An 18,013-nucleotide genomic window follows, 5' to 3' on the forward strand; every position below is an offset into this window, starting at 1 on the left:
GCCGCGACGGGACGGGGCCGCAGGGCGCGGCGCCCACCGGTGGGGTGACAGGCGTGCCGCGGGGAAGTGGCGACCTGCTTTGTCCGTCCAACGCTGCTGCCCTCATCTGTCTTTCAGATCGGTTGTACTTTGCTACTTTACGGAACAAACCGAAGAGTACCGTAAATACCCACTACTTCTGCACCGATGAGGAACTGGTCTATGAAAAGTAAGTGTTGTGATCTGTTGTGTTTTGCACATTCCAAGTGATCACCTGAGATTCTTCCCAACACACTTTAATACTATATAGCATATTTTTGCCCCGTTTAGCGACTTGCTCAAAGCATGAGTATAAAGTTAGCCTGAATATATTTATACATTAGCTGAAACTAGTTTAGCAAGATTTGCTATTTAAAAAAAAAAACAACACAAAAACAGCTGCAAGACCAGTTAAATGGCTTAAATTGTGGTTGAGCTAGGGGAAAGATATCTGAGCTTTGTAAGAGTTGTTTATAAGGTGGAGAAGATCTCTTAAGACTAATTACATCTTATTAAATGGGGTCTTAAATAGAAGACTGTTGTTTGGTATGAATAGATGAGACAATAGTTTGTTTTATATGTATTTTTATGTATAGAGAGTATGAAGTGATCACCTTTTATACAGAATCATGAGAATGCAAAGCTTAAATGTGCTTTTGAAGAACATCTGCAACAGCCTGCAGAAGGTTTTGAGATTAGCACTTCCTGTTGGCTTTTGTAGCTTGAGAACGGCAGAAAAAGTATTTTCTGTGAAGTAAAAGCTTTGTGTGTTTGGAAGACACTGATAGCACGTAGAAGGTCAACAGTAAAATTGATTGTAGCGTGAATACTATTAAAGGACATAAAACGCACTAAACAATAAAGTAATCTCTCTATGCTGTGGTTAAAAAGTAGTTGCTCTACACTGTGTTCCCAGATCAACTGTTTTGTGTGTGATGATATATCCAGCCACTTGACAAGGGGTCTGTTGCAGCACAAGTGAAACAAAAAAAACATGGTCCTGTTTTAACTATAACTTTCTTTCCATATGAGTTGAAGAACTTGTGAGCATCAACCATTCTTCCTTCCCTTCTCCAGTGACTTCAGTACTGCTTCTGTGAAGGTGTAAACCAATCTTCCTTGGTTTCTAGCTTACTTCCTATGCACAGCTTACAGTTTTAGGGTTTCTTTTCTACACGTGTTTTTGAGTCTTCATTATCTTAAGCTGTGTGTCTTCTACTGGAGTTCCCAATGATTCGTTCCCAAAGTTGACTCCTGTAATTAACTGTTTGGGTTGGGAGTAGGTTCTGTGATGATCATTAACTAGTTTAGGTTGGAAGGGACCTCAGGAGTACCCTAAGGCAAGGTTGACCTAATATTAAAAGCAGAATTCAACCGGAGAAGGTCCTGAGCAATTTGTTTTATATGAATATGTTCCACTTTCTTTAATGAAAGAAAAATTTGATCTTGTATCTCTTCTAAGGCTTCTATGTTATGCTTGACCTGAGGTATTTTGTTTCTAATTCTTAATATGCTTCTAGGAAGGGTGAAGGAATCTGACGTGGGATTTGATCTTGGGGTTGGGAAGGGGGAGCAGTTCTGTACTCTGTTAGTTACAGATGATTGTACTAACCAAGGACTGTAACTGGGGTATTTTGTGTGAAGACAGTATCATATTTAAAAAAAAAAAAAGTACTGAGAAATTTGAGCTAGAGGGAAAAAAGTGATTTTCTTTAACATATATAAGGGAAATTCAGTAAGTATACTCCTTAACCCAATTACCTATTAACCACATACCAGGGTGTAACTTGATACCAGATATAATTACAAGATAATGGAAGGAAGCAAAATTTCCTATGTCTTCTAGGGCACATCTGAAGATTTTGGACATGTAACTCATGGTGTATTTTCTGAATTGATAGTTCCTAATCTATTTGGTCTTTTTTAAAGGCATCATCCTATATTTGATATTGTAATAGTACTCTCCCTTTTGTGCTCTCAAATTAAAATACTAAAACATAATATGAGGTAGGAATTAAGTGACAGTTACCGGGTGGTATGAATGGATTTTGTGTAATAACCTAACTCTCTTACATCACAGTGCTAAACTTTCCCCTGATATTTGTATTGCAGCACCCATCACTATCAGTGTATGCCATATTTGGTAGTAAAACCATGCCTAACTTTATTTTTTTTTCCTCTCTCTTTTCCCTCTCATCTCCAGGGAAGCTTATATTGGCTCAAGGAAGTAAAAGCAGGTGTCAGTAGGGTTACCATTTTATATTTTTTTTTCAATATCTTTCTGAAATTGGAAAGCTAGAGGCAAAATGAGGGATAGAATGCAAGTCTCTTGGTTTTTGGGGAAATGCTGATTTTACTATAGCTTCCCTTTTCCTTATGCTCATCAATGAGCTTGACATCAGTCTGTTATGTTTCACAGGCTGCACAGCAAAGTGAGGGGCCTGACATCAGGGGTTGTCTGTAAGTAGTAGTGGAGTGCAACTTTAATGCACCAGATCGGATCTTCTGCTCATTTTGTCAAAAATGCAGCTTGCTTTCTGAGAAAGTGATTAGAAATATTTGTTATATGATAGCAAAATAAACATTTGGAAGTGAGTTTTGAAGTGCAATAGCTCAGAACAGTGCTTTCCAGAGTCTTCATTCAAAATGGCGTGCCTGTGCTGTTCTTGCTGATCAGAATTTCATGGCCAGTTCTGCTTTTTAATCAAACGAGTTGTTCAGACTGTTACAAGGAGGAGGATAGGAGATGTCTACTCAAGCACAAAATCCTCAGCACCTGTGAGGTACGTAAGTAATTTTGTTAATATGACTGTTTATGGACTTAATTTGGTTTAGATTCATCATTCTAGTGACAAGACAAAGATAATTTCATTGTGCATGGAAGTAAACTGCTTTTCTTTGGGCTGTTATTCTATAAACTTCAGTGATAAGTCTTAAGTATGAAGTGTTACAGAAATTTATTTAGCTGACTTTACTGAGGTATCAGTTTGCTTTCCCTGAAGCCGTATATGATCTGAAAACCTCATGAATATGTAGGTTTGGGGTTGTCTGATTACAGAGGGCATGTTATTGGATCACATGGTACTTAAAATCTCACTGTCTCGCTTCCCTTTTTTTCCCCACTCTTGAAGAGACATAAGGAAGTAATAGTGCACGCTAATAGTATACCCCATTTATTAAACAAAACAGCTGTAGTGCTAGATCTAATAGCTTTGGAAGTTTTGGTCTGATAAATGCTGACTTGCTCTTGCAGTTTGTCACGTGATTTATCACTAAATTGTACACGAAGTGTGGTTATGTAATCTTGAGTACTTCAGCCTTCAGTTTTCACTTGAAGTTGTCAACTGTTCTAATGAATTCATAACACTGTCTTCACTTATTTAAACATTCACACTTTTAAAAATAATAAAGATAAGCTTAAATGCTTTTAAGAACATCTCAAATGCTAGCTGACTAGAACTCACTACTAGCACTGTCATTATTTTAGTTGAATGTGCTGCAATTTAACCTTGAACCTATTATGCTGGGGAAATGGTATGTAAATCCCTCAGTTGAGGGAACAAGAAACCTGAATGAATTTATCCAATTCTGAATTCTCTTTTTTGATTATTCCGTTTCTGTAAGATTTTGTCAGTCTCTCTGAAAGTCTCCGAGGTCCCTCCTGAGAAAGTCTGCACTACTACTTATAAAGAAATACAATCTTTAAGGGTAATGTAGTGCAGGTAACTATTACTTCACGTAAATTGAGTTAATGAGAAATAATCCAGCTTGATGAAGACTGTCATTTGGCAAATAGACAAGCCTTGCCTTGGCAAGACCTCAATTAATGAGTTAGGCACTAGTAAGGAGCTTTTTATTTTCTAAGAATAGCGTCTTTCATGTTTCACCTTTCAGTAAACAGATCTAGGTTGAGAATACTACACTTGACTGCTTAACTTGGCTTTCACATATTTTTATCAAAGCAACTTTTTATGTCCTTTTTATTGTTGAGTAGTTTTCTCAAACAAAATTAAAATCTAGATGATGAGAAACAGGAATCTCTTACTGATAAATTATAATGGCAGCTTTCATAAATCATAATGTTTTTATTCAGTCATTTGTTCTGACTTCGGATCTCTTGTATAAACAGCTTTTGCAAATCTAGTCTTTGACATCTTGTGAGCAGCTGTAAAAGTAATTAATATGATATTCTCTGTACATCCTATGTTTTACACTAAAACTTTCTTTCAAGCCATGGTATGTTACTTGCCTGTTTCACATTAGTCTTAATGTTAGCTACTTCTTTGAGTTCAAGCAGCAGTAGAATAAGACTCTCAATTGCTTAGCTACAACAATACTAAACGAGTACTGTTTGGACTTTGACTTGTAGGACTCGCTTCCTTCACTGCATGTGTATATGCAAAGAAGCAGTTTCTCTTTCCTGTGAGAAGAGTAAGGGTTAACTTGTTTATTTTTACTTTGGCTAAATGCTTCTTTTCTGTGGCTATCCAGTAACAGTACTTGCATAGGAAACCTGAACTTCTCCATCATTCTGTGGCTTATATCATTTTAAAGGAAAACGAAAACTTAAACTTAGCCTTGTTAAAACAAACAGAGCTGTCTCTTCACACAGAGAACAGGGAGTTCCTTGTTCACATCGGTAGCTTTTTGAAGACTTGAACTTGACTATCAGATGACCAAGATAACTTAGTAAGCTGCAGTCCACAAAAAAAAAAATTAGGAAATTTCCCAACTTCTAACTTCTATTAGTGTGAATATAAATACAGAGCAGAAAAACTTCATATACTAGTACCAGCTTCTGTATGTCTAATTCTTACAGATGAGTATTAAGAATAGCACTCCAGCTTTATTTTGTTTTGCACCTTAAAAAGAGAGATTTTAAATTCTCTGCAAAAAGAAAATCAGGAGATCTAAGAACTGGGAGTGTCAACTTTTCCTTCAGACATGAACTACTGACATAATTTTATATTTGAGACTTGTAAAGTGCTATCCCTTAACACCCGTGGTATTCTTCCCAGTCCGACAGTTTCATAAATTTTATACCTACACCTTGCTTTACCATATCTGTCTTCACTTCTTTGTATGGAAAAGATAAAAACAATTGCCAAAAATATTGAGGAATTTTTTTTGTTTGCAGTAAATGGGTACCAGGATAAAACAGATTTGTTTTCTAGGCTCCAGTTTTACATTGGACGGGAGTATAGCTTGATACAGAAAACCCCTTATGAGAAAATTGGCCTCTGTTAAGATGACTTTTTTCCCCATGGGGGGTAGGCTTTAACATGACCTGAAAATTCTTCTATAGGGAAACTTTTTATGGGAGAACCTCTTCACTGATACTTTGTTCTTGACGTCAAGGAGCATTGTATCAAAAATGCATATATCTGGAATAGCTATTTAATTATCTATAATTTGGATCTATGAGTTCTTGTTGGATTTTGAAGAATCAGGATTTTGAGGAGGATTTGGAACACTCAAGGGGAAATGGAGTGAGTACCTGGGCTTGTGCATAATCCAGAGCCTCTGCATTATTCCTACCTTCAGATGCAAGCAGTGAGGTGATGTATCATTTGTAGGGTTATATTTGCTGTATCAGACTTTGTCTATTCAGAGGTGTGCAATCCCTTAGTAGTATTAAGTGTTAGGGATTGTGTTGCAGCCCAGATAAGCTCCTAGCAATTCACGTGTTACTGGAATTGGAGGGGCTAGAGCAGGCAGCATTGTGCATCCATTGCACGTTGTGCCATTGAACATCCCACCTTTGTTCACGCGCTTGAGAAGTAGGAAGGAGGAACACACTCTAGGAAACAGGAGTTGGAGGTAATATTTCCTGAACAGGTAAGATTTCCTGACCAACAGTTAGGTTGTAATGGATGTGTGGACTGATCCTCTTGGCTTTCATCCAGAAACTTTGTAGCATGTAAGATCTGCTCAGGTTATGATTTGAAGCATTTATCTGTAGTAGCCAGTTGGCCGCTTCTGCAGTAGCTGGTTCTTGTACTGCTTAATGGCTGGATTTAGAGCACATGCAGCAAGGGCCTTACAGTGCAGTGACCTGAATGTTCCAGCAATCCAGCCTGGGAAAGGGGGAGAGAAAAGCAAGTGGAGAATGTTTTTCTTATTCTAATTTAGTCTCATTGTTTAATTTTAATAGTAAGCTGGATCTTTGTAAAATGCTGAAAAATTAGTGTAGTTTTGCAGTTAGGAAGCTGTATTTGTGCTAGTTCCTGAAGTTCTTGTGGTTAATCTTTTGGTTTGGGTAATTGCAAGCTTGGGGTGCTCCTGTTTTGGCAGAAAAATTACTTTATATGTTACTAGTCTCCAAGAAGGCAAACTTCCTGTGTAAAGGAGTAGTTGTATTCCAATTCTGGTGTACATACTCCAGAAAATGATTGCAATTGTTAAACTGTGCCTCTGTTTTCAAATTACTAAACCAATAATTGAGTAAACTGCCGTGCAAGTAACATCATCCCCTCTGAGCATTATTGCATTGTTAGAACTGACTTGGTGGATCTGTCCTATTCCCCCCCTATATGGTAATTAGGCTTTGGACCATATTCAACTATTGGAAATGCTGACAGCCTGGTAAGACCGCATGCATACCCTCACGTTCAGTGTAGCAATAACACTGAACTTAAACTGGCCTGTCGTGAAGAAAAGAATCCTGAAATAGCTTTTCAGATAGGAATCTCCTATCATTTCATCCGTACCTCTGTTGCTGTATCGCAAAATTGTAAGTGAGTGGCGGTGTAAAACTACTGCTCTGGTGTATTCATCTGTGGGGGGAAAAAGTTTCAGGCTTCTGGGGTAAAGTATAAGTACCGCAATTTATCTTTGAAAGGTAACTTGGTACCTTGGCCCTGATAAATAGATTGGCTGTGATGTTAATATGGAGGTTATCAATTCATTTCGAAGTCTGCCAGGCTATAGTGTTCCTTCACTGACCCTAACCAGGATCATCCAATAGCGCAAGATACGAAAGTTTATCATTCTTCTGCTGGACTAGGGTTAGTGGTATTCAAATGCTTAGTAAAAAGTGACTTCAGCATTCAGAAGAGGTGCCCAAGGCTCGAGCTGACTCATGGCACCTTCACGTGGCATCCCATGGAACTGCAGTCAGAAACAACTGAGTTGCTGTCCTGAAGAGTTGTGGATTATGTTTCTTTCACCATTAAATTCCCTGGAAGAATGTACAGTAACTGCTTGCATGACAGAGTAGACCAATGAGCTCTTTATGGGCTGGCCTTTCTAGATGGATGACCATTCCTATGAAACAATATGGCAAATACCTCAGATGTTATGCCTTAAGAACTGATAGGAAGGAGTGGTTCTAGGAGTCTATTTTAAGGAGAATACAGTTAAAGAAACCTATGCTACTGCTTCCAGGTAGCATTATGTTAGTATTTTTGAGATAGAGTATTTAAATATTCCTCTAGTATATTCTGGGGTTTTGCTACTTCTTAGTTTGAGAAGCATAAGGATAGCAAGTTTCCATGGGATGAGGGGGAAGAATGATTTAAGCTATCATCTAAGTACTTGATTAAAACAAAATATAATTAAATGTAGATTAATACTGTACTTGCCTTCTGTTCCTCATATCAGGTTCCCACCTCCATTGTGAATGACTGTCTCTCTTAAGTGGCTTAAGCTTCAGAGGCATCCTGATTTCTTATTGTGTATAAATGCTTATTAAAACACCTAGATAAAAAGAAAGTCTATTACCTGTGAAGAGATGGAAGTAAAATAGTATTGGGTGGATTCTTATCAGTGACTATTATTATAATAAGATTTGATTTCTTTATGTTTTTATCTTCAACTTTTGCTGGATAGAATTCTTTATTGAGATGATGACCTGGTGTGTCATTTCTTCCCCATTCCCCATCTTCCACTTACATTTAACTCTGTCAAAATTCTGTTCGTAAGAAGAAAATCCTCTGGGTGAGTCAGGATCAAGTGTCTCTAATTCAAGTACAAAAAATGGCCTGTTATACTAAAAGTAATGAGGGTGCATAAGATTAAACCCTTCTGTTTAAACATGTCAGAAACTGTATTTAGTTCTAAGGATATAAATTGAAGAAGGGTTTTGTAGATCAGAGTTCATTACTTCAGTACAGAGCCTTGTATTATCTTTCAGAGAACTCTTTGATTTGGAAGTTTGTAAAGCACTTGTTTCACTTAGCCCCATTTAAAAAAAGGACATTCAAGCTTATTCCAATTTAGAGGTATTAAGTGGTGAAAGTTAAAATTATACATGTAACAAATAACCTTTCTCCCTCACATATCTGCCACAATGTTTTATCAACGAAGCCAATGGCTGGTTTATACTGTCTACATGGTGTTATGTAAATAACTTGGGAATTGCCAGTGTTTGGTGTATGGGTAACAATGCTAGTGCAACAGTGACCAAAAGTGCCTTTCCTTTATGATTGTGTTTGGATTCTGAGAAATATCTTGTTTCTGCAGCATAGAGAAATGGTGGTAGTACCAGAGTCTTAAACACTGCTGCTTCCCCCCTCTCCTGTGTTAAGAGAAGCATGGCATACTTAATGGTAATAAGTAATGGAGAAATAGTCAGTCTAAGACTGTGACATCTTTAGCTTGGTGGTTGAGAGAATCTGAACAGCTTTATCTTGTAGAAATATAATTAGTTCATGGATAGACTCAATAAATATATTTTATCCTTATCCCCACCAAAATAGTAAGTAATTTATCTGTTGTGGATAAATTCATTTGTAAATTCATTTTAATGTGCTCTTCCCACACTTCTGTTTGAGTTTAATCACGTGGAAAAGTAGAAGTGGATATATGACTTCATATTGATGTACTTCTAGCAAATAAATAGTAATAGAAACTTATTATCCTAAAGCATGGCTGTAGTTCTTCAGTGCTTTAGATGAACTGTGTATTTAGTTATATCTTTGAGCTGATCAAAGCTGCTTTGCTCACACTGGTTTAAAAAAAGTTTTCTAGTAACTATCATATTCCACACTTTTTCACAATACTTTAAAAAGTATTTTTCACAAAATAACCTTAAAATCCTAAATTCTTCTCTTCCATCATATATTTAAGTGAAAAATGGTTTTTTGATTTAGAGAAGGTGCTAGCGCAGCAGAATGGGAAGAGATGTTAGTAAGCCTTCTACATAGCTTTTCTAGAAGCTACATTCACTCTAGTGTTGTTAGAGCTCCAGTTTTAACTACTTGTCATAACTCATTCTTGTCCTTCTTAGAACATTTTTTTTAAATTTCATCTCTATTAAAAACTGTATAGAGGGTTTTGTTTTAAAAGTAACTAAACTGTTGACCATATCTGGCAGATTTATCTAAGAAAAGATGAGGAATTCTAAAGTTAAACCCTGCTTTACTGCCACTGCAATTTTCCCTTGAGTTAGTTAACTTCTGTGTAACCTACAAATAAAGTCCTAATAGTTGGACAGCTTGGTCCTTGACCCAGCTAATGAGCTTCTGTAATTAAGCATTATGTCATAATATTTGTACTGAAGGGTTGAACTGAATCTTAACAAACACTTGTGTTGTTATTTGATAAAGTAGATAATATTGAAATAGCATTGGTGTGGCAGGCAGGCTATTTGTCCCAGACAGTGATAAGACTAATATAATTATCTCTTTTTGCACTGGGCTCAGTTTTTTTTGTTTGAGAGTATGTGGGGAGGAGGATATTAAGAAAGTTATAAGCACCGAAAAGATAGGGCACTCCTACTTCGTTGTTGTGTCCACTTAGAATAGCTGAAGGGCTGAAGCTGGAAGGCACCTCCGGAGATCGTCTAATTCAACCCCCGGGCTCAAAGCAAGGTCAACAAGAGCAGGTTGCTCAGAGCCTTGTACAGTTGGGTTGTGACACCACAGCTTCTCTGGGCAACCTCTTTCCAATGTTTGACTGCCCTCAAAGTGGAAGTTTTCTTCTTATGTTTAACTGGAATGTAACTAATTTTCCTGAAAAATAAACCCTCTGCCATGGGGAAGAAAGCTTGAAAGGTACTACCACCTATTCTGTCACCTGATTTCAGTCAGTTTTCACTCCTTCAAAGCCCAGAAGTCATAGAACATAGTTACCTTCTTCTTTTGTCATTCCCCAAACAACAAGCATTCAGATGCTAATGGCCTGATTTGTTTGTCAATAGGCAAGAAGTGTCCTGTCTTTTTTATTGAAAGACTTAAGGCAGAGCAGATTAAAACAGTTTAAGTTACAGTCCATTCTCACTGTAATTTATAACGTGCATCAACAAATTTTCATAGACCATCAAGATAGACTTCTATACACAAGAAGGAAAAATACTGGAGAAAGCTTGCAACTTAAATTTTTACCAATTTTGCACAATGGGTGGGGAGGGAGAAAGCTCTAGAAGGTGTCATTGTAAGTTGCTTGCATAAAGGCTGCTATTACTTGTAAAGGTGCCTGTATGAACGCTTAGCTAGGAAGAGCACTGTGAATCCCTACCAGGAACTTACTTTTATTGTGCAATAATTTGCATGTACAGACTACTGCTACTAGCTCTTATCCTAAGGACAGTGATTGCTGCTTCAAAGGTAATATGAATGTTTGAGAAGAATCTAGAAGGGAGAAACAAGAACAATCAGAAGACATGAAATAAATAATAAATTGGAGGAACAGCCTAAAGACAAGAGGACTGGGGGGACAAAGGGAAACAAGTATATGTAAAGTGTGTATATATAATATGTAATCTCTGGAATAGTGGAGAATGGGATAAAAAGAAATAAGCTTAAATTTCAGACAGAGATCAAGTCTGGACGTTATTTAATAAATTTTACTACCCTTAAGAAATTCCATTTAGCTTATTCTTCATAGGATCTAATGATATATTCTCATTTTAAGCAGTTGTAGAACCTTTATCTAGGATGATATCCGCATGGCTTAAAGGGGAGTAGATCATGTCTTGAAGTCTTCACTCTAGTTTTGGCCAAAAACAGACTGGATATCATGGGATGAAGAAAAAATTCTGTAGCTGGTGTGTGTGTATATAATGGCAAAGGTAGTTACTGGAGCATCTTAAACGGAAGCTACAACGGCTTTCACAGTAATTGTTACTGTTGTTCTCTTCAATGAATCAATAAAGGGCTTATCTGTTGCACCATGTATGTTGGTTACTTGGTATCCCCCAAAAGTTACTGATTTGCAGCTTTTACCTATCAACAACATGCATGTTGAAATTTGCTTAGCTCTTTTGTATAAATAACACATTTTTTTGTTCTTTTTCTCCCAGTTTCTATGGAGATTTTGGACCTTTAAATTTGGCAATGTTATACAGATACTGCTGTAAACTAAATAAGAAATTAAAGGTAAGCTTTGTTTAAAACAACGTTCCTATATTTTTTGTGTTTTGAAATTCAACTAAAATATATTATCCAGTGTGAAAGTGTTGTTAGGTGCTCGTTATCTAGATGGTTACTACTAGCTTTAAGGTTATTCTTTGTTCTGAATTCTTTTCCCTCTGAAGAATGGAAAAAATGAATATGCTCTCATTGTTGCTTAGCAGGTGAGGCACTGAAGGATGTGTTCACCTTTTTTCATAACCTTACAGTTTCAAGACAATAGTAACAAAAAACACTGGATGTTTCATGGGTTTGCAGCTAATGATGTGGGTATGCTAGTATGAATTACTGAAAAAACAGATATTAAAAAACCAACCAAACAAAAAACCCCACACCCATGAACAAGGACAAAACATGGGCCCTGAAATCACACTGTTTAAACTAAATCTCACTCAGTGGAAAACTTAAAACTTCTAAATCTCATTCAACTTAATAAAATGTTGCTTCTAATAAGTGTTATAGAAATGTGTCTTTACACATATAAAAATGGTTCCTTTTTCTGTCTTGTAGAAGTGTCACTCCCTAACAATTAATTTGTAGAAGCTTTCTTATTTTCTTGCTTCCATATAATGGTTGTTGATTCAAGGCAATTTTGAGTTGCTTCTCACTAGAGATAGAAAATTTTGGTATCTTCTTTGGATACCACAATAGCTTTTTCTTTTGTCTGCAAAGTGTTGGTCCTTTCTTTGTAAAGTTGTCTAGAATCTGTAAATGCAGCAGTTAATTCTGAAGATCACCATGATTGAGTTTTGTTCTATTGTCCTGTCATAAAACCACAAGCCTGATGTGGGTTGACCCTGGCCAGAAATTAAACGCCTGACAGCTGCTCACTTGCTCCCACCCCAACCCCAGTGTGGGACAGGGGAAAGAATCAGAAGAGCAAAACCAAGAAAAACTTGTGGGTTTAGATAAAGACAGTTTAAGTGGGGGAATAAGAACTGGGGAGAGACAGTTGGGGGGGGAACAAAAGAAGTGGTGCAAAGGCAATCACTCACCACCTCCCACCAGCAGACCAATGCCTGGCTGGTCTCTGAGCAACTGCTGACTTAGAAAGACTGCTCCTCAGTTTTATTGCTGAGCATGTTATATGGTATGGAATATCCCTCTGGTCAGTTGGGGTCAGGTGTCCTGGCTGTGTCCCCTCCCAGCATCTTGCCCACCCCGCCCTACTTGCTGTGGGGGCAGAGTGAGGAACGGAAGGCCTTGATGCTGTGCAAGCGCTGTTTGGCAACAGCTAAAACATTGGGGTGTTATCAGCACAGTTTTAGTCACAAATCTAAACGACAGCGTCATGCAGGCTGCTATGGAGAAAACCGAACTCCATCCCAGCCAGACCCAGTGCACTGAGCACATAGCTGTAGATTTAACCTGGTCCCCAAATGGCTGTCAAAAATTGATTTGCAGCATGTATAGAAAATTTATCAACTGCAAGAAATGAAACAGATGTTTTAATTCCAAAGTACTAATTAATATCACTTGTGTGCAAATAGCAAGGAGACTCTTCACTAAACATTACAGATTTAAAATCTTTATAATATAAAACACTAGACCTGTTACTGATGAAGGGGAAAATGGGACAACAGATATGATAACATTGGCCACTGTTAAGAGGATTCCTGTATCAAAAATGACACTGTTTTGGGACTAATGTTTGCTGCGCAAATGAAACCATTATGCAAGTTGATTCACGCTATCTGCTGCTTCCAGGGGCGTGCTGACTTAAAGTCAGGTAGTCTTAAGAGGAGGTTCTGCAAATTGTTTGTAGAGTTGCTATAACCTTTTTGCAAAACAAGTGCTTCTAGTGAAAATTTACATTGCTTCTTAGTACAGAAAGTTAGTTATAAAAAAAATTAAACTCCAGTATTTCTAGTTTTGAATGCCTGTGTTCATATTGGGAAAACATTGGATTTGCCACTCCTGTGTTAACACTAAATAGAGCTTATGAATACACTATCACCCTATTTTCCAGTGCCACTGTCCCATTCAAACACATGACCAATGATGCTCACTCACTAGGAATCTATTTTTTTTACCTCAGTTCTGCTGTTTGTGACCTTATATTTGAGTTATTAAAGACTCTGGAGAATGCTTGTTGTGTGAAGCGGTTACTCCAGAGAAGAACCAATAATAAACCTGCTATTCTGTCACTGTGCCTATGGGAACTAGAGAGATTAGTTCTGTTTTTTCCAGATTCAAATTGAGACTGTGATCAGTTTGGGACCTGAATACAGTCTCGTGTATCACTGTGGAAGTGTACCTTCATACTTTTATGGTTGAACTAGAACACCTTCAAACTGGACCCTAGGTACCAAGAGTTTCACCCAGAAAATAAGAACACAACTAATAAATACCTCAGGACTTTTTAAAAATGATTCAGTATTAAACAGGACTGTCTCTACAGTCTTTATTCTTGTTGTAAGACCATCATCTGCATTGAACGAGGCAAGCTGCTCAACATAAATGGCTTGTAATCATGATGATATAAAGATCATCTATTATAATGGAAAAAAATACACAAGGGAGCCAAACTGAAACTGAATTAGTAACTCTGACATTTGCAGGGTTGATTTAGCAAACTGTGGTGTCATTTTAATGTAACTTTTATATTTTTTGAAAAAAGCAAACAGACTGGCAGTGCTAGGTGAAGAGTACAGATGGTCAGGAACAGGACCGAGAAATCTCATGCAGATCAGCTGCAGTCTCAGCTGGGAGGAGGTGCTGTTTGTTGCTGCTACCTTACCAGAGGCTAATTCCAAATAGGTTAATTTAAACTAGTAATGCATAACAGAGAAGGGTAACCTGATAGTGCAACCACTTGAAAGTAATACCTGAAATCAAACAGCTAAAGCTTGGAATACCACCAGAGTGGTATAGAAACTTGCACATGAATAGATTCCAGTCTGGCTGATTGGCACTACCCCTGAGGTAGGCCAGTACCTGCTAATGTAAGCTTTGCTCTTCTAATAGTTAAAATATAAGCCAGACTGTCATAATTTAGATACTATCTGCAGTGAGTAAGTAGGCTTGTAAGACCACATCCCAGGGCTGAAGCATGCATCTGATGTGTACTGTAGGCCTAGCTACAATAGACTACTGCTCAGCTTCTTTAGTCGAGAACTATGGATTCACAGTTTGTACCCTTCTACCACTCACCTTCTCGTGTCTGTCCCGCACAAGTGTCCCCGAGAGGATTCCTGAGGCCTGAACTAGTGTGTGTAAGACAGAAGTTCATGACCTGTGACTTAACGTGCCAGCAAGGCATTGATGCAATGAGCAACTGCAGCAGCAAAAGTATGGTAATTCTCACATGGCACGAGGGGCACACGTGGGCAGCCTGTGATCAGTGTTTCAGAGATGGGAAGTGCCAAATGGGCTAACAACGTGGAGAAAGAGTCCTGTTGGGCAACCTGCTGCTTGAATACCCTTGCATTAAAGGGTAACCGATGGCCGGAATTGGCTGATCATAGGAGGTAGAAGGCACTGCAGACTATCATTCTCTGGAAATCTAGCCTCTGCTGTGGAATGGTTGCTGTAGCCATACTGCAACACTTCTGGGACTCTGAGGCAATCACAGTCCTTAAGCCCAGATGACTCCTGCCACGATTTGGTATATACCTGGTTGGGTATGCACTTCATGTACTTTTCTTACGAAAAGAGTCTTTAAAAGAAGCATGGCACAAAGAAATATTTACAAAATGTGATAGTTTTTGTGTGGATGTGATGTCTCAAAAGGAATTTAAGACTTAGACTTTTATTAAGTTTAAAACTTCTATGAATAGGAGAAATGAGAGTATAAGATCTCATTAAAACAAACAAACCACACAAACTTCCCCTCCAAGTCTTTCAGCTATATCTGTTTCTGTTTTGGGAGAGGAATTAGACATGGAGGCAGTTTTCTGCTTTCCTTTCTCCTTTCTTGGGGGACAGGTGGGGAAGGAGAAGGATACCAGTTTGAAATGTGCTGATGGCAGACCAACATTTTAAAGTAAACTATTGTAACTTTATGCTGACTGATTTTAAAAACAGTAAATAGTTCTGTCCTGAAGAGCTGAAGAATTTATTCAGATATCCATTTGCTGAGAAAGTTGGAGGTGAAGTCCTGGTTATGCTTTACAGGAAAACCTTTCTGACCTTGTTATGTTTGTAATGTTTGCTGATTGCTATGGAGATGATCTTGACTAGCCAAGTCAACAGCAAGAAAAAAATGCTTGGCTGTGCTATCTTCCTACTTGTTCTTTGAATTCTGTTTGGGGAAAAAATGCTTGACTAAGAAACAGTGATTCATTTATGAAAGAATTTTTTTTTTCTGTTTAAATAAATCTGATATCATAAAAACTGCTTTAAAAACCTGCTGTGTCTTATGTGTGCATAGCCTTACACAATCTCAATAAATTCCAAAGCAGGGATAATCAGAGAGGGAGTGTTGCTGAAATAAATGATACAAGTATGGAAGATCAAAGGCAGGAGGGGGAAGGTTCTGGTAGGCTTATGAACTATGGGGTTAACATTTCTTCTATGATAACTGCATTGCTGCTGAGTCACAGAGGGGTTTGGTTTGGTTTGGTTTTAATAGAGATAAACTGCTGGGCATACACATGAAACTATAGTAATTGCAAGCATCTCCTTTAGGACAGCTTAGATTTTTGAGGCAGGTTGTGTGTACATGTTTTAATACATCATTTTTTACGAACAGTTTGCCAGCCTTGTGCTCACTGCTATTTATATGTACATATTCAATATATATGTGTATGTATATATATATGTAAATAGTATTTGCATTGATCCAGGCTTATTAAACACATTGCAGTAATTTCTTGCTTGACCAATGCAAGTATATTAAACCATATCCATTAAATAAAATACTGTCAAATAATCTGATGATTCTAAACAGATACCAATCTAGTAATTGTCCGCAATAGCACCTTCTAAGCCTGTCATCAATTTCTGTGCAAGTAAAACTCTTGAGGCCTTCAAGAAATACGAACTGATCTATTGTTTAAAAAAAAAAAAAAGTAGTCTTACGGTGAAAAGAATGTGTTCTGGAACCCTCTCATATACCCAATCAATTAGTTTTATCACCTAAAACAAAACCTGCCACGCTTTTCCTGTAACCTCTGCTTTTCGTTCAGAAGATTGTCTTCAAGTATATTCCTCTGGGATAGATCTTGACAGATACTGTTCTGTTATATTGTTACATTTTGTCTTCTGATGATGTGTGAAACTGCTAAAATTTTCTTACTGGCAAAGAAAAGTATCTTTAGTGCTTCATAGTACATGCTTAGTTTTGCTTTAGAAAAAAGATTATTTGCAACTATGTTACTATGTTATCTCTAACTATAGCTATTCTGTAGACAACCTGTATTGAAAAATTCCTTGTTGAAACATTTTTGGTTCTTCTGAGTTGTGCAGTATCTACGGGAACGAAAGCCCTAATCCGTTCGGGTGGAGCTCTGGAGCTCTAAGAACAGTCACTTTAAAGAACTGTCTTGTTCAATGATAACACTTGTTATCATTGAACCTAGCCAAAGGAATAGACATAGCTTCTTAAACATGGTCAGAAAATCAATATTTTTTTAAATAGATCATATAGCTTAGTATTGATACTGAAAGTGTACTGAGTTGAGAATTTGTGTGTTAATGTTAACAGAGACATTGCATTGACACTTCAGTACTTACTGTAAAATTTGATTTTTCTGTAACTCGTGTGCAAATAAAAACAGTGGTTTGTTTTATAGGCTTCTGAAAAGTAAAATCCTGATGCAGTTTTCCTCTGGTTGCTACACTATAAGCCGTTAATATTATGTTGGTTTTCAATTTTGTGTTAAAGCTTTAGTCAGGATTCAAAAAACATTTAAATATTTTATATAGCAATATGCCTCATAAGGATTAAACCGTTACATTTTGAAAATGAAGCAATGAAAATGATGTATTGCTTTCATTTAAATGTTCTGGGAACTTTTAAGGTGAGCTCTCACTTTTTGGCTACTTCAGGTACAAAAGTGTCTCAAAATTGGAATGACTTGACATACCCATACTATTAAAAAAATCCATTCTGTAAAATAAAACAAGAATTATGGTCTTATTGCATAGAACTTCTGGCTAGCTAGCAGAATGTGCTTTTTGCAGTTTAAAATAGTATTTCAGGTGAACTGTAAACTGTTGCAAAGAACTTCGCTTTAAAAAAAGTAGTAGTCAACAACTTCTAATTGAAGTTCTGTCACTGTTGCGTAACTACTGTAATCTTATCCCACCTACACATCATGGGTGGAATTGCAGTTAGAGAACACTAAAATTAACAAATTGAGGAGGGGGAAGAAAGGAGGGATCTTAAAATACTCGGATTAATTTTGTCAAGTTTTAATAATAATTGAATGCTTCACTAATTAAATAATGACTTGTGCTTTGCATGTTTGCATATACACTGAGGGCGATGTTGCTGGTTGGTCTCAAGATACAACCTCTTCCAATCAACAGGAAGCAGCTATCTCAGGAATTACAGTCCTATTTACATATATTCAGTTGCATCAACTCTCACTCCTTCCACTCCTTCCACCTATGGAAGTTGTGGGTAGTAAGACCAGACTGGAATGTACAGTTAGAACTGCTATTAAAAGTGCTATTTCTGAGGAGGGGGGGGGGGGGAA

General features: G+C 37.4%; 1 protein-coding gene across 1 annotated transcript in view; it reads left to right on the forward strand.

Annotated features, from left to right (window-relative positions):
- The window catches only part of LOC103925093 (exostosin-like 2), a 77,811-nt gene that overhangs the window by 12,326 nt on the left and 47,472 nt on the right, over nt 1-18,013 (forward strand). The window contains exons 3-4 of the mRNA XM_009333739.1: nt 118-208; nt 11,261-11,336. Of these exons, the coding sequence (XP_009332014.1) occupies nt 118-208; nt 11,261-11,336 (167 nt within the window). The remainder of the gene's footprint in view (nt 1-117; nt 209-11,260; nt 11,337-18,013) is intronic.

Source organism: Pygoscelis adeliae, unplaced genomic scaffold (genome assembly GCF_000699105.1).
Source record: "Pygoscelis adeliae isolate BGI_AS28 unplaced genomic scaffold, ASM69910v1 Scaffold10, whole genome shotgun sequence".
Taxonomy (NCBI): Eukaryota; Metazoa; Chordata; class Aves; order Sphenisciformes; family Spheniscidae; genus Pygoscelis; species Pygoscelis adeliae.